At 38.0% G+C, this 27,983-nt stretch overlaps 1 protein-coding gene across 1 annotated transcript; it reads right to left on the bottom strand.

Moving 5' to 3' along the window:
• Window positions 1-5: 5 nt before the first annotated feature.
• Window positions 6-27,657, bottom strand: LOC143893134 (uncharacterized). Its single transcript, XM_077398116.1, has 20 exons — window positions 26,294-27,657; window positions 25,314-25,517; window positions 23,572-23,676; window positions 23,392-23,457; window positions 23,146-23,310; window positions 22,751-22,825; window positions 22,481-22,635; window positions 20,750-20,885; window positions 20,592-20,661; window positions 20,341-20,468; window positions 20,145-20,201; window positions 14,034-14,219; window positions 13,814-13,906; window positions 9,783-9,868; window positions 9,625-9,691; window positions 9,468-9,534; window positions 9,243-9,379; window positions 2,614-2,705; window positions 2,368-2,434; window positions 6-557 (listed from the first exon to the last, which is right to left on the bottom strand). Exons 1-20 carry the CDS (start codon window positions 27,515-27,517, stop codon window positions 393-395), a joined length of 3,345 nt encoding a protein of 1,114 aa, XP_077254231.1. The 5' UTR covers window positions 27,518-27,657; the 3' UTR covers window positions 6-392.
• Between the last annotated feature and the right edge of the window lie 326 nt (window positions 27,658-27,983).

Raw genomic sequence — 27,983 nt, 5'->3', positions numbered from 1 at the left:
TCATCTCCACAAAGAGGATCAAATAGTATAGAATAATGGGGGGGGGGGGGGAGAAATAGGAGACGAGCACCAAAACTGCTACAAGAATTGCCTCAAAAATTCAGTTTTCTTCCTCCCCCACCACTACCACAACAAAAACCTCAAAGCCAATCACCTAACACTTTATCGTAGACCCGCACCCATTGGTGACTATATAATAAGCTTTCCAACTTGTATACACATTCTACACCAAAACCACATCTCACCCACGCACAGCTTTCATTCACCCTCAACAACCACCACATTGCAGGAAATCCACGCAAGCAATGGATACATTTATAAAGAATGGATAATAATAAACAGAATATAATAGACAACTGACCGGAGGACAGAAGTGTTTGCAAGATGAAACCCTAGGATGAGAGAATGGACTGCAATGCAAGCTGTTGCTGGGGCTGCAATGAAGACCAGGTTGAGGCCAACGCTGAAGGTGGCAATGTGCTCTGAAGCTGCCTCAGAAGATTGATCATGCGGCTTGCAGTTTGTTCCGTAGCCAGATCTTTGCCCGCACATAGAACCTGTATTTTCAGTACATATTGCCAGACCTTGGTTAAAATTTCATGAGAAATTTCAGTCCAAAGTGATGCAAATTACAATACATGCCAAGCATTAAAAATATCAATTGACAGATAACTCGATTTGGAGAATAAGCTATGATTTATTCAAGACTTTGAATTTTCAGCAGACAAGTGTGTGTCGACACATATCGATACTTATTAAACATTGTTGCAAATTATAACTAGTGATCGGTAATTAGCAATTGGTACTTTCCAAAAGTATCCTACTCCTAACTATAGCAGTGCAACAATAGTCTTTACATTTGTATGATTAATTGTTAGGATTAGCTAGTGAAAATGTTAGAAGTGGGTCATTTGAGGTGGCACATTCACGAGGTGGCTGGTCTGACATGCAACAGACCAGCCGCAAAATGGCTTTTGTGATGGACGCTAGCAAATCCCTAGTCTGATTCTGTGCAGGGCATTGTTGTCGAAATTGTGTGATTTGGCTTTCAATCAAAACATAACACCAATGCCTGAAGTCATCACCCATTAAAATCTGGACAAAGTACTAACGAGGAGTAAAATTTGTCCAAAAATGCATTATTCACAATTTAAACCATGCATGCTGACAAATATCATATCAGCCAATTCTTTTTATTCGTTGTGCTTTTTCTGTTCAAAGATATCCAAAAAGAATGGATATCCAAAAAGAATGGTCATGATTTTTAAGAAAGTTCTACACAACAAAATCAATCTTCATTTGTGGAAAGATGGATAGGGTTTCTATGCTGAATCTTTTGAATTGCTGTTGTGTTATTTAATTATTATTTTTTGAATTAATGTACCGAGAAAGTAAAATTTCTATGCCGGGCGATGGTGCCATGGAAGAAAAAGGCAAGATACTTTAGCAAGTTTCCTTCCTAGCCACTATTTGGGTCCTTTGGAGAACGCAATGCAAGTATTTTTAAAGGATACACTAAGGGAGCTCAATTTCTTTTCAATAAGGTGATTGCTCTAACTATATCTTGGATAAAAACATTGGAATGCTTCAGATTTGTATCGGCATATGATTTGTGGCATGGTTGGAAAGAGATTTGTACCGAATCTAGCAATAATCCCAAAGTTATTCAACGATGGTTGCCTCCAAGCCAAGGAATTTTAAAATTGAACTTCGACGGTTCCAGTTTGGATAATCCGGGACCTTCAGGTATAGGAGGGATGTTGAGGGATGAAGATGGAATAGTACTATGGGCATTTAGAGGCCCTATCGGAGTAGCTGACTCAAATGAGGCGGAAGTCTAGGCCATTCACCATGGAATCAAAATGCTCCAAAATGTAGACCTAAGTAAGGTGGTGGTGGAAGGAGATTCTCGAAATGTCATTAGATGGCTAAGAGACCCATATTGTGTTCCTTGGAGATCAGGCGACCTGTTTAATGAGATTCAGGATAGATTAGGGATTGCGTCCATCTCTTTTAATCATGTAAGGCGGTCAGCAAATAGCGAGGCTGGTAGAGTGCTCCGTTAATTCTCATAGCTCTAAACCATATTAATGTAAACAATTACCACTCCAAAAAAGTTGTAAACAATTGATGTATAGGAGATGATCATACAATAGAAGCCACTTCAGAATGCTAGGGAAAAGAGGGAGGCAGATAAAATATAACTTGATTTTATTAGGAATTTTGGCAGGCTATGTGGTTTTTCTTTTTGTCCGTTTAGAAGAATGACTTGATGAAAATGGACCCCACAAAAATATGAAGGTATTGCACTGCAAAGTAAAGGTCTGAAGTACACTAAATGTGAGCCATAAATACAACTTTGTTTACCTCAGCAAACACAGAAACAATCTTAGGAAGGTACTGGTTATTAGGGCCCAAAAGTTCCCTATCCGACCTGAAAAAAGACAAAAAAAAAAAAATAATAATAATACACAATATATGCCAAAATCATGCCAACATAAGTTAAATGTGGCGCTCTATTACAAGAAGAGAAAAAAAGATTGTGAAAAGAATAGGTCAGTAATATTCATGCTACTCTTCACCTACATAGTAATATAAGGCAAAAGCCCTTACCTTTCAACCATTGAACAAAGCTGGTCATGTACAACTTTGGCTTCAATCAAATCACCTTTAATTGGCAGACAACTTAACCAAGCAGGAACAACCTGCCAAACAATATGAAAGATTTACCGTTTATGGAAGAGCCATATCAGAAAAAAAAAATTGAAACTCGTGACCTACAGAATAGACTACACAAGTTCTTAAAACTAATAATAAAAATGTCATCACCAAAAACATTTCAAATGTGCGCGTGTGTGTGTGTGTGTAGGAATGATATTTCCACCTCCAATTTCAGTTTTTCCACCCTTCAAGTCCTCAACCACCCAAAAGAAGGTAACCCTGTTCTAAATAAGCTACATTGCTTTCAGTCACGCGGCCTTTGTTTTCAGTCATAAGGCCATGCATCTTTTTCTTCTTTTTCACCAAACTCAACTAAATCCGCTCTAGTAGTAGAGCTTCCAAGAGTGGCTTTAAGAAAGTAAAAGGTATGCTAATTCCGGAAGATAAGGCGTTGGCGGCTTTGACGCAGGCAAAGCAAATGGCAGTCCAACAGGAAAGGGGTTAGAAACTTAGAAATTAAAGTATTGCCACGGGTATCTTTGAGGAAGGCAAGGAGACGGACACTGGGGTGTCAGATAGAGGATTCGTTGAAGGAGTTGGGTTCAGATGGAAGAGAGAGGAGAAGGAATCACGGGTCAGATTTTGGATGGTAGATTCAAGCTCAGAAGAGGTAATGACATGGATGTATCGTACTGATAACTAGTCGGTTAAAATAGTTTAAACTTCCAATTCAAAATTCCTGGTGTCCATGAATTTTTTTTGGGAAATGATATATCCGCCCCTTTTGATCACCAGGAACACCCCCTGTCAGTGTATCAATGACTAAAGAGGGGCTGTTGTACTTATGTCAGAAGAATTAAATGCCCTTGATTGCCACAAACACTGGCAGGGGGTGTTCCTGGTGATCAGAAGGGGCGGATATATCACTTCCCTTGTGGGATGGAAAAATGGGCAGATTAGTGAACAAACAGTATCTGTCCATTTTCACCCTAAAAAATGGACACCCTATGGTGATCCAATGAAGCTGATTTTTGGTACACACCCCATCCATGATGGCGCCTTTCAAATGAATGCTTAGGATCACCCATCAATGTGGGCCCACGCCTGTTTCCAACACTCGAGCGCAGGAACCCTTCTCTCTCTCTCTCTCTCTCTCTCTCTCTCTCTCTCTCTATATATATATATATATATATATATATATATATATATATAGACACACACTAAGTAGCTAACTTTCCAAAATGTCATTCACTTTTTCCAATGAAAAAAATTTTGGAAAAGTTTTTCCGCCCCTACGAATTATGACTCTTATCTTTTAGCATTTAATGGCCACGTGAGTGCTTTTTGGGAACGGTAAAAAGCATGCCTTTTAGTTATTTTGGGGGAAAAGCAATCTAAGAATTCACATAATTGTCATATTTTGATGCATATTATTTGTAGTTTTTTCCCGTAGTTGCCATATAAAGGGACATTTTCTTAGTACTTTTTCTACTTTGTAGCCCTTTTTCTGTAATTCATAGCATGGGCCTACCATTTTCCATGGGCTTTTTTATTAGATAAGGCCCACCTTTTGCACATCATTTTTGATAGTTTGGGTCTCACCACTTTAATTTTATAACCATTCCTAGTACGGGAGGGCCCCACAATTTTGCACATCATTTTTTTTAGTTTGGGTCTCACCACTTTAATTTTATAACCATTCCTAGCATGGGAGGGGCCCACAAGGTGAGCCAACCATCTGTACGCGAACCTATGCACTAGGGTGGAACCCACCATTTTACACCTCCGTTTGATACGGTGGGGTTTCCTATTTTACACCCATGCATAGCATGGGTCCAGCATGCTAGTATATATACTAAGCAGCTAACTTTCCAAAATGTCATTCGCTTTTTCCTATAATTTTTTTTGGAAAAGTTTTTCCTCCCCTACTCATGATGACTCTATCTTTTAGCATTTAATGGTCACGTGAGTGCTTTTGGAGAACCGTAAAAACCATGCATTTTGGTTATGTTGAGAAGAAAGTGATCTAAGAATTCACGTAATTGTCATATTTTGATACATTTTCTTTGTAGTTTTTTCCGTAGTTGTCATATAAAGGTACCTTTTCTTAGTACTTTTGCTACTTTGTAGCCCTTTTTCCGTAATTCATAGCATGGGCCTACCATTTTCCATGGGCTTTTTTATTGGATAGGGCCCACCTTTTGCACATCATTTTTTATAGTTTGGTCTTACCACTTTAATTTTATAACCATTCATAGCACGGGAGGGCCCCACAATTTTACACATCATTTTTTATAGTTTGGGTTTCACCACTTTAATTTTATAACCATTCCTAGCACGGAAGGGGCCCACAAGGTAAGCCAACCATCTGTACTCGAACCTATGCACTAGGGTGTAACCCACCATTTTACACCTCCGTTTGATAGAGTGGGGTCCCCTATTTTACACCCATGCATAGCATGGGTCCAGCATGCTAGTATATATGAGGAAAGGGTTGTTGCTAATGTTAGCATCAAATAAGGTCGGGCCCACATTGTTGGGGGGATCCAAAGCATTCATTTGGAAGGCCCTTTCATTGATAGGGTATCCACCAAAAGTCAGCTCTATTGGATCAGCTTAGAGTGTCCATTTGTGAGGTGAAAAAATGGGTAGATTAGGGGACAAAGTGACAAACAGTATCTGTCCATTTTCACCCCCACAAATGGACATCCTATGATGATCCAATGAAGCTGATTTTTGGTACACACCCCATCCATGATGGGTCCTTTCAAATGAATGCATAGGATCACCGCAACAATGTGGCCCCACCCTTGTTTTATGCTAATGTTAACAGCAAAGCTAGCTGCTAACCCTCTCTCTCTCTCTCTCTCTCTCTCTCTCTCTCTCTCTCTCTCTCTCTCTCTCTCTCTATATATATATATATATATATATATATATATATATATATATAGAGGAAACGGTTCCTACACATATGTGTAGAGAGTTCTCTACACACTAGCTTAAAATACAGTGGGGGCCCACATTGTTTGGGTGATCCAAGCCATCTATTTTAAAGGCCCTCACATAGATAGGGTGTCTACAAAAAATCAGATCCATAGGATCATCCCAACCCTACGATTTGTGGAGGTAAAATGGATGTCTTTAAACCTTCACAAATTAGTTCATTTTTTGCCTCCAAAGTTCGAATGGTTAGGATGATCCTATGGATCTGATTTTTTGTGGACACCCTATCTATGAGAGGGCCTTAAAAATGAATGGTTTGGATCACCCAAATAATGTGGCCCCCACTGTATTTTAAGCTAGTGTGTAGATAACTTATCTACACATGTGTGTAGGAACCGTTTTCTCATATATATATATATATAATAGCATGCTGGACCCATGCTATGCATGGATCTAAAATAAGAGACCCCACCATATCAAACGGATGTGTAAAATGGTGGGTTCCACCCTAGTACATAGGTTCGGGTACAGATGGTTGGCTCACCTTGTCGGCCCCTCCCGTACTATGAATGGTTATAAATTAAAGTGGTGAAACTAAAACTATCAAAAATGATGTGCAAAATTGTGGGGCCCTCCCGTGCTAGGAATGGTAATAAAATTAAAGTGGTGAGACCCAAACTATTAAAAATGTTGTGCAAAAGGTGGGCACTATCCAATAAAAAAGCCCATGGAAAATGGTAGGCCCATGCATTGAATTACGGAAAAATAGGCCACAAAGTAGAAAAAGTACTGAAAAAATATCAAGAAAAGGTACCTTTATATGACAACTATGGGAAAAAACTACAAATAATATGCATCAAAATATGACAATTACGTGAATTCTTAGATTGCTTTTTCCCCAAAATAACCAAAAGGCATGGTTTTTACCGTTCTCAAAAAGCACTCACGTGACCATTAAATGCTAAAAGATAAGAGTCATAATGAGTAGGGGCGGAAAAACTTTTCCAAAAATTTTTTCCTTGGAAAAAGCGAATGACATTTTGGAAAGTTAGCTGCTTAGTATATATATAGATAGATATATATATATATATATATAGGGAAATGATTTATGCGCTCCAATGTTCTCATAAACATGCGCTCCAATTTTTGTCAGAGGTGTGAATGATATGTTAGCATAATATTCCTGAAGTCTCAAACTTCACACAATGACATGTCTCACAAACACCTTCAACATCATTATACACAACCGTGCAAAATTTCCTCTTTTCAAAATCACGCATGCATCTTACATTCTACGTTGTCACAGTGCCAATTTTACTACACCTCTTATGCCATAAATCAGTACTACCATTCATCTCATCCTGGAATAGCTTAAAAAAATTTCCCGTATAACATTTTCCAGCCTGTGCTTCCCATAGGCTACTTGAACTCAATAAAGCATCTGAATTTTTGGACTTCAAATCTTCTTTTGATTCCTTCTTACAACGCTCAACAAGTGTATTATCATATTGATCTAAGAATTCATGCAAATGAGTCTTCTGGTTAATATATCCATCAAAGAAATCATTTATAATTTCGTTGCGCCCACTAGAACTCATGCCTGCAGTCAATGTATCTCTCCAATATGCTGGCATCCAAGGAGCCCGTAGCTCCCACATTTTAGCTACCCAATTCTTTTCACCAATTTTATATTTTTCCACCAATTTTCGCTGTTCCATCTCACATTCGTTTATTTCTCTCCTGTAAAACCAACAATTGTAATCCTTGTGTAACTCACTATCGGCATCTCGCATGGCTGCGACATTCTCAATTAAATACTTATGAATGTGCCAAGAACAGAACCGATGGCGGGTATTTGGGAAGACACTTCTAACTGCATTTCGCATCGCCCCGTCCATATCAGTTATGATAGCTCCTGGAGCTTTCCCAAACATGCATGCCAACCACTACTAAATAACCAACTAAAGATCTCCCCAGTCTCATCTGATGTCTTTGATGATTAACTACAGTAAATGATGCAAAGGGCATCAGATACCTATTCGTCTTATAGGTCACATTAAATACAATTAGATTACTAAAGGTTGGGTCAGCATTTCTCGCCCTAGAATCAGCCCAGAACATGGATCGCAATGTCCCTTCCGTGTCCAATTCCATAACAAAATAGAAGTTCGGGTCTTCTAATTGTTTTTGTTGGAAACGTTTGCCTACTATGACAGTGTCTCAGCCCATATTGTTCTCCATATGTCTCTCAAATGGGACACCACTTGGTTTATTGAGAGAATACCATCTAATCCATCAAATGCAGCATTAATGGTCTTTGCCATTTAATAATGGTTGTATCCCTATGCCATGGAGCAGGTCCATCAAATTCTTACAACTTTCAGTCTTATGGAATTAATCATGGAAACGATGCAATCGTCTTCTTGGTGGAGAAGTAAGATCGTGAGAATGATTTGTCTTCAGAATCTGTCACTTTCCACTTCCGATCTCACAGGTTGATCTCCATTAATGATTTGTCTTCATAGGCAATGCCACTGCTTTCAAACACCCGGTCAACAAACGGCTCGTTATCTACACTCTTCTCGCCATCATCCTTATTTGACATACTAAAGGTACGAGTACAATCCTCATTTCCGTCATTCCCATCAGTAACAACCCATACTAGATTATCATCATTGTGATTTCTCCCTCATCAACCAAAATTAGTCCATTAGTATCTACTTAATTTATTAATAAGCCACAAGCTTGCGACAAAGCATCATTAACCAACCGTAAGGATGTAGCATCATCTTTTTGGATTGCTAAAGTTCCAGAATTTTCTGCTGTAAAAAAGTGCGACAAACAAATGGCAAGACTGGCACCTGATACTTTTTCTCCTTCTGTCAAATAACTATCACACTCCTTCACATGAAACATATAAAGTTCCAGAATTTTACCTTAATCAAGTTTAAGGATGTTTATCTCGATTTTCAAATCTGATTCCAGTCACTTAAAACAGAAATTAAGGATTCTTTAATTAGTAAAACTAGCTTGTAAAGTCTAAGACACTTCCATTCAGTTATTTCAAAAGAAAGTCAGTCATTTTAATTTCCAGTCAAGTTGGCGAAAATATATCCTTCTGACATGGTAAGTTTGCATCTTTATTATCCAAAATGCCGATAGGCAGGTTTCAGGCGAATCAAGTCATCATAACTCATAAGTGACCTTCGAACCAAATTCATGACATATTTAACTGTGATAGTAAATAAAGTTGTGGAAAATAAAATAATGTAATGAAAGCTAATGGTTCATTTGCCACACGGCCCACACAAAATCAGCAATATGACCATATAAGGAATTCTGGAAATGCCAAAAGCATGTAATCAAAGTTTTATTCTGCTTGGAAGAATAGCCAACCATGTGTTTTGAACCATGAGCAAAATGATCAGAATACTAACCCAAAGTTGTACAGAAGCACCCATTTCTTTTGGTATTGAAAAGAGACACTGAACAGTAAAGTGGCTAGATAAAGAAATGCATGCACATTACAACAAATATTTTGAATTTTTTTTTCAATGATACCAATATTTTGAAGCTTGTCCAGTCAAAATACCAGAAACCAAAGGCAATAAAAAGAACAAAGAGAATGCGGGAAGTACCTGAGTGGCATCTATGCTATCTCGATGGAACATGCATATTTTCCCTAGAGCTGAGACAGCATTGTCATATGCCATTACATTATCTGAATGCAGTGCATTAGGCTGCCTTATCACAAAATTTAGTCTGGAAAGAGCCTCTGTATAAACCAATAAAAATCAGATGTGGGTAATCAGTATTGAAAGCAGACTATTATTGAAGGTACACACATAGAATAAGCAAGATACCTCTAACAAGAGGCCTAATCACAGACCCACCAAACTCTGCACAAACTCCAATGCCATAAACAGCAGCCTGAATATAAAAGTTAGTTCAAATATGATCCATAAAGATGTCCAAAAAGAAATTTGGACAAAAGTGAAGGCCATGGTCTAAAGGACGAGCCTGTCGAACATCAGGGTTTTCATCATTGCATGCCTCCAATAAAAATGGAAGATATGTATCATAATACCTGTTGAATGATGAAAAAAATACACATTTAAGATATGCTAATAAATCAGAATTCATATTTTCAGTTATATACTAAAAGGGAACTGGCTTACTTAAGAGCTGATTCTCGGCATTGTTCTGCAACATCATCAAAAATACAAATGGCAACCCTTCTCTCTTCAGCTGTTTTATCCTTGCCCTGATAATTAAAACCAATATAAGTCAGACCAAAACATAAACATTCCCTGCCGCTGCTTAAAAAGAAAATGTACTCAAGACGTAAAGTTGACAGTATTGCATATCCAAAGGTTGACAAAGTAATGACCAGAATAACACATGAACATTATTCAGTGGATAAGAAAATGATTCATGCATTCATTTAAGTTTTAACATTAAATTGTTGCTTCTCTTATGTAAGCAGGAAAGTATATTTGTCCCACAGCAGCATAACGTGTCTTTGGAAATCAAATTGCGTACACATCTTACACGTCTATATGAAGGTAAAACATAATTTTATATAACAAGAAAATAAATACTAATGTGAAGAAAAAAATGCAGGTCGTCCAATGCTCATTGCAATGAACATAAATACAACTTCCTGCAAATGTAGTGAGGAATCTAAGAGATAGCGGTGAAACTAGTGATGATACACATCAAATACTTCCTTTGACCAAGTCCCCTTAGCAACCGAAGATGATTTCATGAAAGATATTGGTGAAGTCAGACCCGTTAAATATCCAACATTTTGATGTCGTCCTCTTAGCAACCCATGATGATTCCAATCATCATTTTTTATTTTTTTTGGAACAATTTCCAATCATCAATTTTTATTGAAAAAAATATATAATTATTTGCTTGATGTGCACAGATTAGCTTTTTGCATTATCTTGACATCTTATTGTTGCAACTGAATCAAGCTCCAAAGAGACTTGGAGTCAATCAAGGTTATTCAATGGAGCTGTGTGGGATGGGCTCACATTGAGACCAATGGCAGTGATTTTCGTTTTCCAAGAACTTTAAATGGTGCTAAACCAATTGCTGGTGTTAAAAGAGTTCATTTCCATCCAAACTTTTCACCTATGGGAATATTGAAATACGGATGGCATCAGTCCACAAGAAACTCCGTCGTTGAATTTCCAATAGGCTAGGCAAATGCAACAGTAATGTGGCATACACTATGGAGAATGCTTTTGATTTACTCCATGCCCAAAAGCAATGGCTAGATGTTAAAAGTGTTCCAACTGGGGGTGTTCAAACTTCAAAGAGCTTCCTTCAATCCAAACTTTTCAAATAGGGGAATATTGAAATAAGCATGGCACCAATCCATAGGTGTTCAGACTTCAAATAGCTTCCTTCAATCCAAACTTTTCAACTAGGGGAAAATATTGAAATCAGCGTGGCACCAGTCCATAGGGAAAGGAACTATTGCTAATTGTTGTAGAATTCCTATTGGATTAAGTACTTTGGATATATAAAATGGAGAACACTTATTCCCTTTCCAAAAGCAATGGTTAGGTCATGGAGACAATGAAAAATATTGTTCTCAAGCTTCTCTCATAAGATTTCCAAACTTTGAATGTCTCATTGAGATATCATAGATCTCGCGCAAACAACAAAATTGTAAAAGAGGCAACAATAAATAAAACAACAAAATAAACATGTACGGTATGGTAGATATGCAAAAATGGGATTATATTGAGAAATGCCAAGACATGTCCTTTTCTGAAAAAAAAATACCGGGAAATTTTAGAAATCTTGGATATACTTGTCACGGTGGTTAGAGGGAAGGTTTACAAGCCAAGTTGTCAAATCCATTTTGTTTCGCGTTTCAGTCGAAATTTTTCGTTACGCTTCCCGGAGGTAATTTTTTTTAAAAAAAATGTTAAAAATATGGAAAAAATCCAAAAATCAGAAAATGTTAGAAAATAATAAGAAACAATTAAATGAACCAAATATGTAAAAAATACATCTTGATCTTAGATGGTGGGAAAGAGTGTAAAAGTAAAATTAGAAGAAGATTAGAGAAGCTTGAAGAGCTTAGAAGAAGATTAGAGTAGATCTTAGTTGTGGGAAAGTGTGTAGATGAAGTTTGTAAGAAAAGGGTGAAAGAGAAGAATGTGGAAAAACAATGGTTAAAGGGATATATATATAGGCTTGTGGATGCGAAAAGATGGAAAATACCCTTCCAACGGCTATAAAACGGTCACAAACGGTCATAAAATGACGGTAGAATCGTCACAAAACACCTCGCAACGGCTTTAATGGCAAACATAGTAATTTTTTCAAACTTTTCCGCATTTTCAGGCTTTTCGGGCAAAACACCTTGTTTCGCCCGTTTCGACCAAAACGACCGAAATCTGGAACGAAATGATTTCGTTCCAGATTCCAGACTGAAACCAAAATTTCGGTCCGTTTCGGCCGAAACGAAATGATATTTACAACTTAGTTTACATGTCATTTAAGTTTAGTTTCAATTGGCAGTGGGGGTTTAAATGCCCCATCCAATCCAACCCTAATTGAGATCTTGATATGTTGATGAAGCTGGACAAAGGAGAAATTTTTCAAGAAGAGGGAAAAAAAGATGAAGCAGGACAGAGGATGGCTCAATTATTGAACTCCATAATGACACCTCTGATCACTTCAATATTGACGAGGATTTCCCCATAAAGACATGAGAGTTCTAGTGGTTCCATTCCAAAAGAAACACATCAGCATAGAAAACAAGTACACACCATCACGTTGTTTGTTGTCAAGGAATATCCCACAAGGAATCAGATGTAGAAATGAAAGTAAAATACCACTGAATGATTTTAGATATTTGAAATTTAATAGAATGATAGCCATTCAAAAAAAAATATAGAATGATATAATTGATCTCCAGATAATAACTTTTCATCCTTGTTTCCTATAATTTGTTTGTATATTCTCTAAGTTGATTTGATTTTTATTGTTTATTTAAAAAAACAAAGGTTGTGACTTGTGGCCCTAGCACTTCTCACCTCCAAGTAGTCCTGGATGCAAATCAACTCCGTGACACAGTACTTTTTTTTCTTTATTTAACCAGTTAGTCAGTCATGGACTTTTTTCAGACTCCAGCCATTTCCAAAGAAAATACCAGGTGCCTTTTTAGTAGGAAACATTGTCCTGTCACTTAAACGGAGTGAACTCCATTTGTTACCTAAATTTAAATATATATTATTTGGTAGAAGAGCATAAGAAAATGCAGAATTGATACCACAGAACCCCCTTTTTTTTTGGACAAAGAAGATAATAATCTGATTTAGTGGAAACAATGAGGTGGCCGATCGCCTCACTAGAGAGGGTGTCTCCAACAAAGCTCTAGCGTTGTCTGATTCCCTTCCCCCATGAGCCATCTGTTGTCATTGTTCCTATTTTCTTTTCTGTTTTTTCGCTTTATGTTCTCTTATCTTGTATTGACCATCTCGGTCTTGTTTTTATCAATGAAATTGGCTACCATTCAAATATATATATATATATATATATATATATATATATATATATATATATATATATATAATGTAGGTTTCTAAAGAAACAAGAAACAAGAAACAAGACCTTCTACGTGTTTTCTGCTTCTTTATACATGCCAAAAGAGGTGTATTACTTATTTGCACCAACAGTGTATCAAAGGAGTATAGGACAGCACCATTCTTACAAGAAATCATTCAAACCACCCACCTATGCAATGGAGCAGCTGGAAGTAACAACGTAGTAGAATAACCAAAAAAACAGTCATCTTTTTTCAATGACAGATGGAGAAACATTCCTAGCCCATGTCTTAACAGATTAAGTATTCTACAAAGCTTTCCCTTGGGTTTCACAATTTTTTTATGCTTATTGTTGCAGCATATTCAAGTTCATTAGTCGATTAAAAGAAATAGAATAATTAAGCAATATTAGTTTGAATGCATTACCAACCAGAGCAGAAGCACCCCCAAGGGGTTAATAGTTCAACTTACATTATCCTCTACCTTAGTAATAACAACTGCAATTGTGACCTGACAATGGTCTCAGAAAATGCATAGAACACAGACATGTCCCAATTCTCTAGAAGAACCTAAAACAGTCTACTTTCCAGCACACAACGTAAGAGTAATATTTATTCATTATCAAGATAACTTACCCACATAGGCGTTATATATGATGAAAGTTCATCAAAGAAAGGCAAGAATGAAGCTTTGAACGTTTTGATCAAAGTACCCAAGCAATCACCAACCTGTAATCCAAAAATATTCAAGAGACTGAAAACAGACTCAAGTTTTTGGCTTGTGAAATCAACTACGATATAAAACAATTAAACAAGCACCAAAAAAAACAGAAGTTTGAGCATTTTTAAGACAGACTTGGTCAAAAACTTCTTCTTCTTGCTCGTTTTCTTCTTTCAGTAATTCCCCTTCCTCAGCATCGAAGTCCTCTGCTTTGGCCCTCTCTGCTCTTTCTCTTTTTCTAGTGGAGCTAGCAGTTATCACCTGCTTTATTTCATCCACAATACACCTCACCTGGCTTTCATCAAGAAGCAGACCGGAGATCTGAAAAAAGAAGACAAACACAGGAAGGTAATGCATGAAGGATTCATCATGTACTTATAAATGAATGACATCAGAAGGGAACAAAAAAAATGCACCCCAGAGGAGATAATTTCCACATTTAAGCATCAAGGGCAACATGAATCAAACATCGACACTCGATAAAATATGGCATGCTGCCCAAAAAATTTTGAGAAAAAAAAATACAGTTATTGGATCAACGATATGCCAAGTTTTTCTGCAGTTGTACGATTCAATGTTATTATAATTCAGAAATCCAGAAGCCATAGAAGACGTGTATCTCACAAAAGCACAAAGAAGATATACACATTTAATGCCTAATGGTGGAAAAGATTATGATGCCCTACATGTTCATTCAAATATTTAGATCCATCATGTAAGTCCTCGGAGCAAGAAAACATATAGTATCAAGTTTGATACATTTTAAGAAGATCGTGAAAGAGAACTAACTTTACTTAAGCAGCATTCTGTATGTGTATGAGGAAAGTAGAAATGAGACAACAAGCATCACAGTTCATAGTGCATCCTGCAGATTCTTTAGATTAAGCAAATATTCAGGGGACAACTTTGGCCTTTGCATCTTATGGCCGGGACATTGTGCCAGATCTTTAATAACATTCCCATATTACACAATCAAATAGGCAGTGTTTGGTTGCACAAACTCTCGACATCGATTGGAATTTTGATAGAAAAGTAAAGCCGATTCCTCATTCGGTTGCCAATATTGCATTGAAATTCAAGGAGAGTCCCTAACGTGTTTCTGACATAATTATTGCTTATCTGCTCATGTGGCATTCATGTCCCTTCCTTCTCACTTAACATGTGTATTTATTTGGAAGATTGTTTTGTTCACAACTATTTGGGTGATATCGAAAGAAAGGAATGATTGAGTCTCTCATGTCTCCGTTAAACGCCTGTTGTTCGCCTTCACGCAGATATATCGCTCCGTATTTTTTGGGCAAAGTCTTTCCCTTGTTTCAAATGTATCTCTAGCTCAGATCTATGGCGCTGGTGGAGTGAGATTTGTATTAATGGGGATTGGGGAGCGGGTGGATACTCCTCATCCTAGTTGGACTCCTCTTTACCTTGGGATCTATAAGCTAAATTTTGATGGCTTGAGTTTTGGCAATTTGAGGACGAACGGGGTTGGAGGTCTCCTTAGGGACGAGAGGGGTAGCATCAAATGGGTGTCTCCTTAGGGACGAGAGGGGTAGCATCAAATGGGCTTTCTCCATATCGATTGGGGTTTCTAATGAAGTTGAGTTAAGCGAGGTCCTTCAAGGCATCAGGATTGCCGATGTGAGTGTTCAAGCTGCTCTTTTCGTAGACTTTGGACTCCCTGAATGTGATTTGATAGATGCTCAGGAGTGACTCTCACCCTTGTAGGTTTGCATATCTGGTGGATGAGACTCAGGATTGAGAGGGGGACTTTCAGTATCCTTTTGGCACGTTAGGATGCCAATAGTGAAGCGGATGGGCTAGCCTGAGCGGTGTTGGTAGATCCCACTTGGAGGTTTTTGACTTTCTCCCACGCTGTGATCGGTTTGATATGCTTTCTTGTATTTTGTCCGCTCTTTTCTTTCCAACCATCTTAGAACTCTTACTCTCTGTTCAACAAAACATCTTACCATTCAAAAAAAAAATCCGCTTGCCAGAGCGGTGTTGGTAGATCCCACTTGGAGGTTTTTGACTTTCTCCCACCCTAAGATCGGTTTGACATGCTTTCTTGTATTTTGTCCTCTCTTTTCTATCCAACCATCTTTATTTTCTTGCTTTCTGTTCAACAAAATATCTTACCATTCAAAAACAAAAAAACATGTGTTATATCTTTTATAATGTGTTTATTGCCATTAAAGAAAGGTGTTTATCTTTTATAGCATGTTTAAACATTACATATTATACAACGCCTTAAATATGTTATTTTAAATTGTATACCAAGTTACCAACTAACCAAAAAATATAATACCATACTCAATAATGGATTTTTTTTTTAATGGCAAATAAATTTCATTAAAAAAACAGAGACCGAGAAGGTCCCTAAACAGGAGTATATCGAAGAAACGATAAAGATTTTACAATAAAAGACTGGGGGGGGGGGGAGAAAATCGAACTGCTCAAGGCTATCTTTGTGCACCCCTGCCCTCGGTAGACTATCCGCATCACCATTCGCAAACCGCCTAACATGCTTGAATGTGACAGTTGTCATCGCAATTCTATCAAGAATTTCCTCAAAATAAGCTCCAAATCCCCAAGGTACTGGCTTTGATCGTCGAAGCCATCTAATAACATTGAGTGAGTCCCCTTCCACCACCTTGTTCATGTCCACATTAAGAAGCATCTTGATGCCCTGATGAATTGCGTGCACTTCCGCCTCATTTGCATCTGCGATACTAATGGGACCTCTAAAGAACCAAATCACCACTCCCTCTTCATTCCTCAACAATCCTCCAATGCCGGATGACCCAAGATTTCCCATACTACAGCTCAACTCAACTCAACAAAGCCTTTGTCCCAAACTAGTTAGGGTCGGCCAAATGAATCCTTTAGAAAAATTTTGTGAAGAAGGTGAAAGGAATCTACCCTACTCTAATCCTGGCTCTAGTTGGGTTCGTCTACGTGGATCATTTTCTTCCATTCTATCATATCCAAGGTCATGTTCGATGTTATGTCCCTATCTATCAAGTCTTTCCTCACTGTTTCTACCCAAGCTGTTTTCGGTCTGCCCCTACCTCTTTTTACTCCAACTTGGCACGAGTCACCTCTTCTCACTGGAGCATCCAAAGGCCTACGTTGGATATGTCCAAACCATCTTAAGCGGTGCTCTCTCATCTTCTCCTCAATTGGTGCCACTCCCATCTTTTTACGAATGTCTTCATTTTTAATTATATAATTTATATCTAACCTTGTGTGGCCACACATCCATCTAAGCATTCGCATCTCCGCTACACTCATCTTATGCACATGCTGCTTCTTAGTGGCCCAACAGTCTGAGCCGTACAGCATGGCTGGCCTGACCGCTGTCTTATAGAACTTTCCCTTCAACTTGGTAGGGATTTTACTATCGCAAAGAACTCCTGAGGCAAGCTTCCACTTCAACCAACCTGCTCTTATTCTATGGTTAACATCATCTTCAATCTCTCCTTCCTTATGTAGAATTAAACCAAGATGGCGAAAGATATCCCTCTTAGGTACCTCCTGACCAGTCATACTTACTACACCCTCACCCCGCCTCCTTACATTACTAAAGTTGCACTCCATATACTCTGGCTTAGTCCGACTCAGTCTAAAACCTTTGGATTGCAAAGTAATTCTCCATAACTCTAACTTGGCATCTACTCCTGCTTTGGTTTCGTCGATTAATACTATGTCATCTGCAAATAACATAAACCACGGCACCTCATCCTGGATACCCTCCGTAATCTCATCCATAACTAGCGTAAAAAGATGAGGGCTTAGAGCTGATCCTTGGTGCAGCCCTAATGTAATTGGAAACTCACTAGACGTGCCATCCGTGGTTCTGACACTAGTTACTGCTCCATTGTACGTATCCTTAATCACATCAACATATTTAGTAAGCACTTTTTTTCTTTTCAAGGACCAACCACATAAAACTACTGGGAACCCTATCATACGCTTTCTCCAAATCAATGAAAACCATATGAAGGTCCTTTTTATTTTCTCTAAATCTCTCCATTAACTGACTAATCAAGAAGATAGCTTCCATAGTCGATCGTCCGGGCATGAAGCCAAACTTATTCTCTGACACCTTAGTCTCTTTTCTTAGTCTATGCTCAATTACCCTCTCCCAAAGCTTCATGGTGTGACTCGTTAGCTTAATTCCCCGGTAATTGGTGCAACTCTGAATATCCCCTTTATTCTTATAAAGAGAATTTCCCATGCTAGATCCATCGAAATTCAATTTTAGCATTCCATGGATGTGATTATTCTAGCATTCAATTTTAGGATTTCCCATGCTCAGTAATAGATTATTGATGTGATTATTTTATTATCAGTTTATTCCGAATTATCATTAAAAAAAATAGTTTATTCTATATATCAATCTTGTCTCTTCTTGTCCTACGCTTAACTGTTGTTGAATTTTTCCTTTTTTTAAGTTGTTAGAATTTTTCTTATGTTTTCTTGATTCAATTTTAAACTAAGATTCACTTAGGTATTAGTGAACTTGATTAAAATTGATTAGCGAACCAAGGATATCATAAATGGACCATTGTGAAGGCTTTCCAGTACATTACAATTATAATACCATTTCTTTGGTGGTATACTTATTATAATTATAAATTATTTATTGTTAGTTGCAATGTCAAATATATACAGTTATGTTTATATTTATATTTGGGCGTTCTTGTAGACACTATGGGCCATATAGTACAGGGGTTACCTACGCTAATTTACAGCCATGCCCAATGAATTAACAAGAGATCCAAGAGTGGAGGCTTTATTTGGGTTGGGCATGTAGCTCAGCGGTTGAGGCTTTGTTTCTCAACCCTGAGGTCTCAGGTTCGATCCTAGCTTACCGATAAAAAAAACAGAGATTTTGAGAGAGAATAACCAACTGAAAGTTGTTGATTTTACTGGTAGTGCGCTGAGAACTGTTTTACAGATTCTCGCACCGTCCCTGTTTGCACCTCAATTGGTGGATTCTTGCAATCTTGTTATTTCAGTTATCAGCAGACTTGCTCCGGTGGAAAAGAAAATTTTGAAAGCACCTTTCTCGTGTACAGCCCGAGTAGGCTTGATGCCCATGCCCAGTCTTAGCCTTGCCTCTTCTATTATGTTGACGATCCTGGAAGAGTAGATATCTCAAGATATATTAAGCTCTTTTCTTAATCTCTATGGCTATGGATCTGTGGCATAGGCTCGGAGAGTAGTGGAATAAGAAGTTAAAAGGGAGGAGACAAGCATTGAATTTGTCTAAAATTACCTCTTGGAGAATAGTGGAATGGATTATAGTAGTGTTTGGTTGCGCAGCAGACTCGAAGAGTAGGGGAAAGAGTAGGGGGTGTCATTACCAATAGAGAGAGAAGAGGGAAAGACAGACAGAGAGAGAGAGGAAAAAACACCATTTTCAAGATTTTTCAACCAAAATTCTCTCTTTTTGGCTTAGCACTTAAACCACTAGCCACTTGTAAATGAGAGCAGATGCTAGCCATTAGAGGATTAACCCAACATCCGAAGTAGGAAGAAGTCACAAGAAAATTTGTAGTGTCCTCATAATAGTTGAATTTGTAAGCCCTCGTAAATTAAAATGTCAGCCAGTACTTAAATCTCAAGATATTAACTTTGTTTTTCCCTTGCCATTAAAAATAAATGTTTGGTCTTGAGGCTCTTGCCTCTTCTTGAATGGGACTAGATAAGATCTCACAATCATACAGAATGAACAGAAGTGGGAAGATCTTCCAACAGGATGAATGGCATATACGTCGGCATGGGATATATTGAAATTCATTGATAAAAGAGTCTGCAATGCCCAACTTGTGTGTAGATTCAAGTCTTGTAATATTTGAACCATAACACGGGTTAAAATTGTTGTTAGGTTATAACCTGGTAAGGACCCGCAATGAAAATATTATATGTAAAATATATCTTTTTTTTAATGATATATGTAAAATATATCTACTTTATCAGAACAGAAAAGCATGAATCACTATGCGACTAAAGCACAGATAGCTTGGTAGATGAGTCATAATTTTAGTCCTAAAATTTTCCCTAAGCATAATACAACATAACAATTTAATCGCATAAAACCATTCAAAAAAAAAAAATTAATCGCATAAAATATTTAGTAAGTTTGCAGGAAAGTTACAATACATGTAGGAACCATATAATTTCGAGGTCGAATCCCTAATGCAAGTGCATAATATAACTTCACAGAAGAACATGGCAAACCTGTATGCATTCATTCAATGAATCCAGCATGCTTGCACAAATCTCTGTCTCTGGCTCCTGCAAGCCAGTCGCAATTCAAAGAATATTTAATTCAGTGCCAGCAAAAGGAAGACAGGTGGACAATGTCAAACAATAGATAGAGAACACAAAGTAAAAAAGATTAAAAACATCAAATAACCATGAAAACTAGAATGACCTTATGTAAAGCTTCAACCAAAGCTGGAATTATGTAGTCAGACAACTGCTTAACGTAAGACTCATCACGGCCTTGTGCTTGCCCCTTCTCTACAGCTAGCTTAGCTGAACGTAATAGCTCCGGCATGGCTAGACAATAAAAGAGGAATGACCATTTTCCCCCAAAAAAAAAGGAATGACATCAGGAACAAAATCCAAATCACGAAGCAATCAAGAAAAAGAATGTTAGAAACTAGACATCGCAATTAATACCTGAAACAGCCGCCTTCCTAACTTCTTCATGGAAATAAAATTTGAGAAGTGGAACCAAAGTGGGGGCAACCTGCAGAAATTGTAACACCACTTGATTAATCCCAATTATGTTACAAAGTACACTACAGAAGGAGCTTATGTAATACATTAAGACCAACCTGATCAATCCATGGGTAGAACCCTTCCTTCAGCTCATCAGCATAACAACAGAGCATGTTACAAGCTGTAGCTTTCTCCTCCAAGACACTTGTCTTGATCCCTATCCGTTTATCACCGAGAGTAATGGTTTCAATACTGCATTAGATACACAAACCTTAGATGTAAGTGAAAATCACAAGCTCCTATATCAGTCATAATTCCAGGATTGTCCGTCAAAGCTATTGTTTAGACTGACCCAGAAAAAAAAATTTATAACAATGACAACAGCAAAAGAAATAGAGGCTTCAACTACTAATATAATTGAGTAAGAAAGGATCAAAGTTCAAACCATCTGTATCAGCTTCGCCAGAGCTAAAACCAACATGCACTGGCTGAGACATGTGATAATTTTCCTTTCGAAGTCCAAAAGTTACAGCGATATGTGATATTTTGACCCACATTCCTGTTTACTTTCACTTTTAATGATTTTTCGCATAGTTTTCGAACAAATACCAATGTTTTGATAAATTGAATGGGGATTATAATATAGAAGAATAGTTAATTGGTTACTTGACGGTCACTCAGGCCTGAAATAACCTTTGTAGTTGGAAGGGTTAATAAGTTCAGGCACTCATCAAGAAAACAACACTGAGATGGGTTTGTAGAATTTTGAGATATCTAAAAGGTGCTCCAGGTAAAGGTCTTACATACAGACGTTTCTGACATAATGGATATTACAAATTTTTCTGATGCTCCAAGTCCAGGTGAGGTATTGTATGTTTGTAGACAGCAATTTAGTAATGTAGAGGAAAAGGACACAATGTTGTAGTCAAATCAAGTCTTGAAGCATGGCCTATGCAGTGTGTGAAGTAATTTGGGTAAAGTCTCTCCAACAAGAGATGGGCTTTATCACCGCAAGTCCTATGAAGATGTACGGCGATAATCAGTAGCCATCTACATTTCCAATAACCATGTGTTTCATGAAAGAACCAAGCACATTGAGGTTGATTGTCATTAGATCAAAGACACTTTCATGAGTTGAAGATCAGTACCCCATTTGTTTAAGTCTAAAGAATTTGTTCATGGGTTCAGTAAGGGACTGGGTAGAAGTTAGCTTCAAATGAATTGTAACATGTCGGGTATGGGTGATATCTATGCCCCAGTTTGAGGGGGTATTACAAATTATATTGCAAGTCTATGTACTCAATAGGGTATTTTAGGTATTTTGATATTTGTGAACTAATATAAAACTGGGGGGGGGGGGGGCGCCGCAAGTTCGATCATATTCTTCTCCTTCTTTTCCCTCGACCATTCTTTACTCTTCCTCTTCTCTTATGCAGCTAACAGCATGCAACACCATACTTACAAAGACTAAGATTATAGCCAGTATCATTGACAACCTTAAAACAAGTAATATTCTTACAAGAACTAAGATTATGACTATTGTTGTTGACAAACATAAAACACACTTAGGCATTTACCACATTCCTAGAGTAAAATTAATTCTTGAAATGATGGTAACAATCGAGAAAGGGCTTTAAGAATTTTGTCAGAACAATCCTAGATAATTTTAGCCACAATTGAATTTGATTGCTTTAAAGACTTGCCACCATCAATATAGTGGTACCATAGGATAGGAAAAGGAAATTCATAGAATGCGAAGAAAATTTTAGGCCAATACCTTTTGTTTTCAAACATAACTTCAATAATTGCAAATGCAATGCATGTATTTTCTTGAATTAAAAACAAACCTTTCATCATCTGACTCATCTATGTCATCATCTGAATCCGCAGATGTAATGGTCACATCCGGTTTAAGCTGAGCAGACTGAAGCAACGGGGGCATCACAACACTCATGTAAGGGAGAAAATCTTGCCCTAGGCACTTGCAGAGTCTGGCCCATGCCTACAAGTAAAACAATCAGAGGTTAATTGATTCAACAAAAAGTCCTTAGAGCAAACTGTGTACAGGAGGCTTCAGTTTACTTCGAAAGAACCTAAATAATAGAAAGAAAACACACTTGTAGCATGTAGCTTGTTGTCGGATCATCTGATTCCAACGGAGATCCTTGCAATGTCATCAGCACTTCCATAACCTAGCATCACACAAATTAACTAAAGGGATGAAGCAACCATGCCTGACAAATCTTGGAAATAATAAGCTATGACACCAAGATAAGCATGCTGAAGAAAGAAAAAATAATTGCAATGCCTACACAAAAGGAATTTCTTTAGTAGATAAGAATGATAAAGTTTGACTAGATCTTGTGCAAAAAAAGAGTATTAAAACATGAATCCCTACATATCATTATCAAAGTTCACAATATAATGGAACTGTTAGAAACTTAACACATTGGTATCTTTCAAAATCAAACATATAGAATCAATCAGTAGAACAAGTGGTTCAATAATCTACCTGTTTAGCATCATCCCTGAACTTCTCCTTGCCCACAGCCATTCCAACCAAGCTAATGCATTCCATGGATTTGGCACGGAGCATGCGATTAGCCTTATCAGTTGCATTCACCAAAATAGCTTTGAGATAAGGCATAACTGCATCATAATATTTTTGGAAGTGCTCCTGCGTAAATAAATGTGATTTCAGACAAAGTCATTCAAAGACAAATGATGCAATAATTGCTAAAGCAGCCCTTTGTGGTACCTGGGATGAATCCGCAACTGACGCTAAAGCCGTCAGCGCTCCCTCTTGCACCATCTGCTTCCCATTCTGGATTGCACGAATGATACAACATTATAATCCATCACAAATCCCAAGCATCCAGAAAGAATAAACTTAAGTAAATACTGTGGCAATAAATACAAAACAAATATGATACTATACCTGTAAAAGTACAAGCAATTTGCTCACTATTCCATCCAAGTAAGGTGTTAAGATATCCGGTGTGCAGTTCTCGCTGAAATTGAGAACTGCTGAAGCAGCATGTGCCTACATAAAAAGAAAAGAAGAAAAAAAAATATGAACCAAAACAAATGTTTCCTTCTGAAGGGAAAACAATCAACATAAACAATAAAGATTGTATGACGTATATGCATGTGAGCACAGAACAGGACAAAATAACTGTCATTCTCATAAAGTACTGAGCTGACGCTTACAGGAAAGAAAACATCCGGTGAACAAAAGGTAGTCAAATACAGGAGTCAAATAATGAAAAGTCCATTGTATCTTCACAACATAAGATGCTTGGTCTAAAATTTAGATATCCGGAATGCTTGCTTAGATGAAAAAAGTTTCGCACAAAATCGTAAGAATCCATACCAAACTTGTACCCCATTCTAATGTTCACATGAGTACCCAAAATACTAAAAAGTAAAGTTCCATATAGATAAAGCACCGCAAAATCACCAGTGAAGGTTGATGAGGTGGATAAAATTCAGTTTGCTAAGATGGTATCACAAATCCAACAACTAGCAGTTGCAAAAACTAAATAAATAAAAAATTATGTGCCGTTGACAATACTGCAGCTGCCTCTAATAACAAAGCCCTAAGAGACAACTACATAAAATGCTGAAACAAGACAGCCTGTATCTCACAATTATAGTTGCCACTATCTTGGATATTTAAGAAACTCCAAGATTCAGCAGTTATAGAAATAACATAAACTTTGAATGCGCAAACTCCCAAATTTATCACTATCTTGGTTCTTTAAAAAGACTCACAATATTCTGCAGTTATAGAAATAGAATAAACTTTGAAAGAGCAAGCTCTCAAATTTGCCCTCTTACTCAATTAGGTTTAAACCTTAATACTGCAGTAAAAGCATTTCTCCCCAGCAATTTTGACTACTGGAAAAGAGAATCATTATCATCGTATTAGAATTTTGGCAATGCTCCAAGAACCATCAAGCTTTCTGTCCAGTTTTCTACAATTTTCATCTGATAAAAATGAAGTACACATAAGAGTAACGAAGAAAATAATTGAACAAATCAGTGAGTTGAAATTCAAATAAGAAAAAAAAAATTAGATAGGTTCGGTAAGGCATACCAAGTGAGGATGCTACTAGCGGGCTATGGTGAAGTTAGAAGCAAGGTTTTAAATTTCGGTTTCGGTACTCATTTCGGACCCCACTGAAATCCGAAATTTCCGGCCGAAATTTGGCATTTCGATTCAAAATTTCGGACCGAATTTCCGTCCAAAATTTTGGCCGAATTTTTGTATTTTGCGAAATCCAGGATTTCGGCAAATTTCGGTTTAGGTCTCCACCGAAATTTCGGATTTCGGTCGAAATTTAAAACCATGGTTAGAAGTCAGAATTATTGCATACTTCGCGATTTAACGAGGCTTAGTGAGAAAAAACCCAACTTAGTGCTCTTTATCACTACAAAATTTGAAGATGATAGGCATGACAAGATGTAACTAATTCAGAATTATTTAATCACAGGAGTAGTACTGTTTCTAAGAAGACAATAGCAACATCTGTTACATTTAATCCACATCAATGTTCCCATGATTTCAAGTTCTAACGGGGTTGCGTATCTGATGTCAGTTTCTTCTATTTAGAAAAACTTATTACAATCAATCAACAAACAAAAGGATCATGAAACGCATGTCAAAAATTGAATTACCTGAACTCGGGGATTCTGGAAATCATCCATAGCTGAGGCTAATGCAGGAAGCACCCGTTGATGATATTGAACTTGTAGATCTGGGCCCAAATCAGTAGACAGCTGGCCAACCGCATTAATGGCTGCCCACCGCACGCGTGGATGGGGATCTTGGAATGAATTCAACACCATTGTCACTACTTGCTCCAGGTTTTTTATCATCACCTACAGAAAATAAAAATAAAAGAAAGAATGGAGAACAACATCAAAAATTAAACACAAACAAAGAAAACTTCATCAACTCAATGACATCCTGAAATAGTAGATGCATCATCACTACAAGTTTCATCCATTATACATTAAATTTTCTTTCACTTGTAGCACTAAATTTCTATCTAGTAACGAGTTCAGCTCTGAATCAGATATTGGATGAACGATGAAGTCAGACTTGGTATACAGCCTTAACCTGAAAGTTGAAACCCATCTCAACTCTGAATTCATGAGATAAAACTCGTGAGATAAAACTGAACATAAAACGACAAAAAATTATGAAACTTGATCTCTTTCTAATTTATATAGTTAGCTGAATATTTCATTGTTCAAGTTGAAACAGGAATCGATAATTTCTTTCAAAATGAATTTTTATTGTTTAAAATGGAAAATGAATCGAACAGTAGGATTTGAGTTGCAAGTTGTTGACACCTGTTAGAATGCAAGAGATCAGATCTTTCTAGATCTGACCTGGATCATTATAGTGGTAGATTAGGATGTTATTTTAGTTATGTATTTTGAATTCTAAACACAAGTACATGTTTTCATGTAAACTACTTGTAAAACCCTCAATAAATATAGTGCAAAAGGCACCTAGAATGCATTGGGTTTTCACCATAATTTCTAGACATTTTCACATGGTATCATAGCTATTGCCTCATGGCAGGTCCTGAGTTCAAAACGATCTCATCTAATACATTCTAACAACAACTTAACAAGACAGTCATTACCTTTGAGCACCCCTCTGCAATTTGTGCCAGAGTGATGAGTGCAGCATGATGTTTTTGCCACTCTGGTGCAGCCAAATATGCTGGCAACAGCTCAGACGCAACTGGAACAATCGTATTCCCTCCCAACGAAATCGAGAGTCTATCCAAACACTCCTGCCCAACACTATAATTGCTCGTCTCCCCCGCATCCTCATCCTCACTCTCCGCATTATGCCACACAGGATCATCCTCAATATCCAACAACATCTTCATAAGTATCCCAAACAGCCTCCCAATAAACTGGGGCAGCTTTCGCATCATCCCAGGCGCTCTCTCCCTTGCCTCCGCGAGAGTGATCACAAATTCAATCGCTAAATGCCGCGTGCCCTCCTCGAGCGTATCAGCCTCAGCAATCTGCAACATAGACCCAACAACTTCAACTAACTGCCTGCGAAGGAACTTAGGTTCAGTCCCCGCAAGCTCGATCAGAAGCTCGAGCGCCTCTTGGGCAGTAGCCTCCTGTCCAAAATTTAGGGCTTCAGTCAAGGTCTGCATCATCGCAGGTAAGAGATCCTGAAACCGATCTCGATCCGACGGTGAGGATAAGCACTGGATGAAATTAATGGCAGCATTGAGGGAAGCAATACGAACATCGGGCGAAGATGGGGATGAAAGGCAAGAAAAAAAGACATCATGGAGGGTTGCGAGATGGGGGATTAGGGTTTCGCCGATGAATTGAGAGAGCTGGGCGAAGATCAAGAGGGCGGATTCTTGTAAGCGAGGGGAATCGGAGGTGACGGATTGGAACATGAAAGGGAGGAGCTCCGGCCAGCCACCGTCCGGGAGGATGCCGGAGGCGAGCTCGGAGACGGTGTCGCAAAGCTTTTTGGAGATTGATTTTGCCTCTTCGCGTTGGACTGAGATTAAGAGGTGAGATTTTAGGGCAGTTTGTGTGGATGGGGAAAGACGAGGCCAGAGATATGAATCATCACGGGTTAGTTGTTTGCGGAGGAGGATTGCAGACATGGCTCGGAGCTCTACGTGAGGGGAATTTTGGAGGATGTGTGCGAGTTTTAGGGTAAGGGCATCAGGTTGGTTTTGTTTGCAGAGGTTGAAGATGGCTTCAGCTTGTGATCTCTGTTCGTTGGCTGCTGACATGAGATGAGAGATTAGGGTTTCGAAGGGAGAAGGATCAGGGCCGAGTATCGAGGCGAGTTGAGCTTGCTGAAACTGAGAGGAATCCATTGGAGGAAATGCTAGGGTTAGGGTTTTTCTGAGAGAGATTCTGGTTTTTAGGGTTAGGGTTTTTTTTGTTTGTCGATGGAGAATTATGGTTTGGGTTTTTGTTGGATGGGTTTTGGAGGTGAGGGTTAGGGTTAGGGATTTGTTTAATTAAATTAAATGGGGTTTCTTTGTTTAGATTAGAGAAAGATAAGGTTCAGGGAATAAACACACGTAACAGGAGATTAGCTGTTTGTTAGATGTACGGATGTGAAAATTTGGGATTTTTTTGGAGGGAAAGGGGGAGGAATCCTAACATGCTTCCCGCCAGGAGTTAATGTACTATGCTTTAGCATGTGGGCCCACGAAATTACCTAAATACCCCAAACATTCTTAAAATTTCATTACACGATGACTTTTGCAAAGCGCAGAGGTATCGCAAAAAGGGCAGGGCCTTTGATTGATACGGACCATCCACTAGTGGGCCCGC

This window comes from Tasmannia lanceolata, unplaced genomic scaffold (genome assembly GCF_043159265.1).
Source record: "Tasmannia lanceolata isolate RefF3 unplaced genomic scaffold, GAP_Taslan_0.1 ptg000015l, whole genome shotgun sequence".
Classification (NCBI taxonomy): Eukaryota; Viridiplantae; Streptophyta; class Magnoliopsida; order Canellales; family Winteraceae; genus Tasmannia; species Tasmannia lanceolata.
The sequence above is the reverse complement of the archived record's forward strand: the minus strand, read 5'-3'. Positions and strand labels throughout refer to the sequence as shown.

Coding starts and splice junctions, on each gene's coding strand:
- LOC143893134 (XM_077398116.1), bottom strand. CDS start 27,517: ATGGATTCCTCTCAGTTTCAGCAAGCTCAACTCGCCTCGATACTCGGC. Junction 22,636..22,750: donor CAACAAGCTACATGCTACAA/GTGTGTTTTCTT, acceptor TTTTACTTGTAG/GCATGGGCCAGACTCTGCAA. Junction 558..2,367: donor TTGTTTCTGTGTTTGCTGAG/GTAAACAAAGTT, acceptor CTGAAAATACAG/GTTCTATGTGCGGGCAAAGA.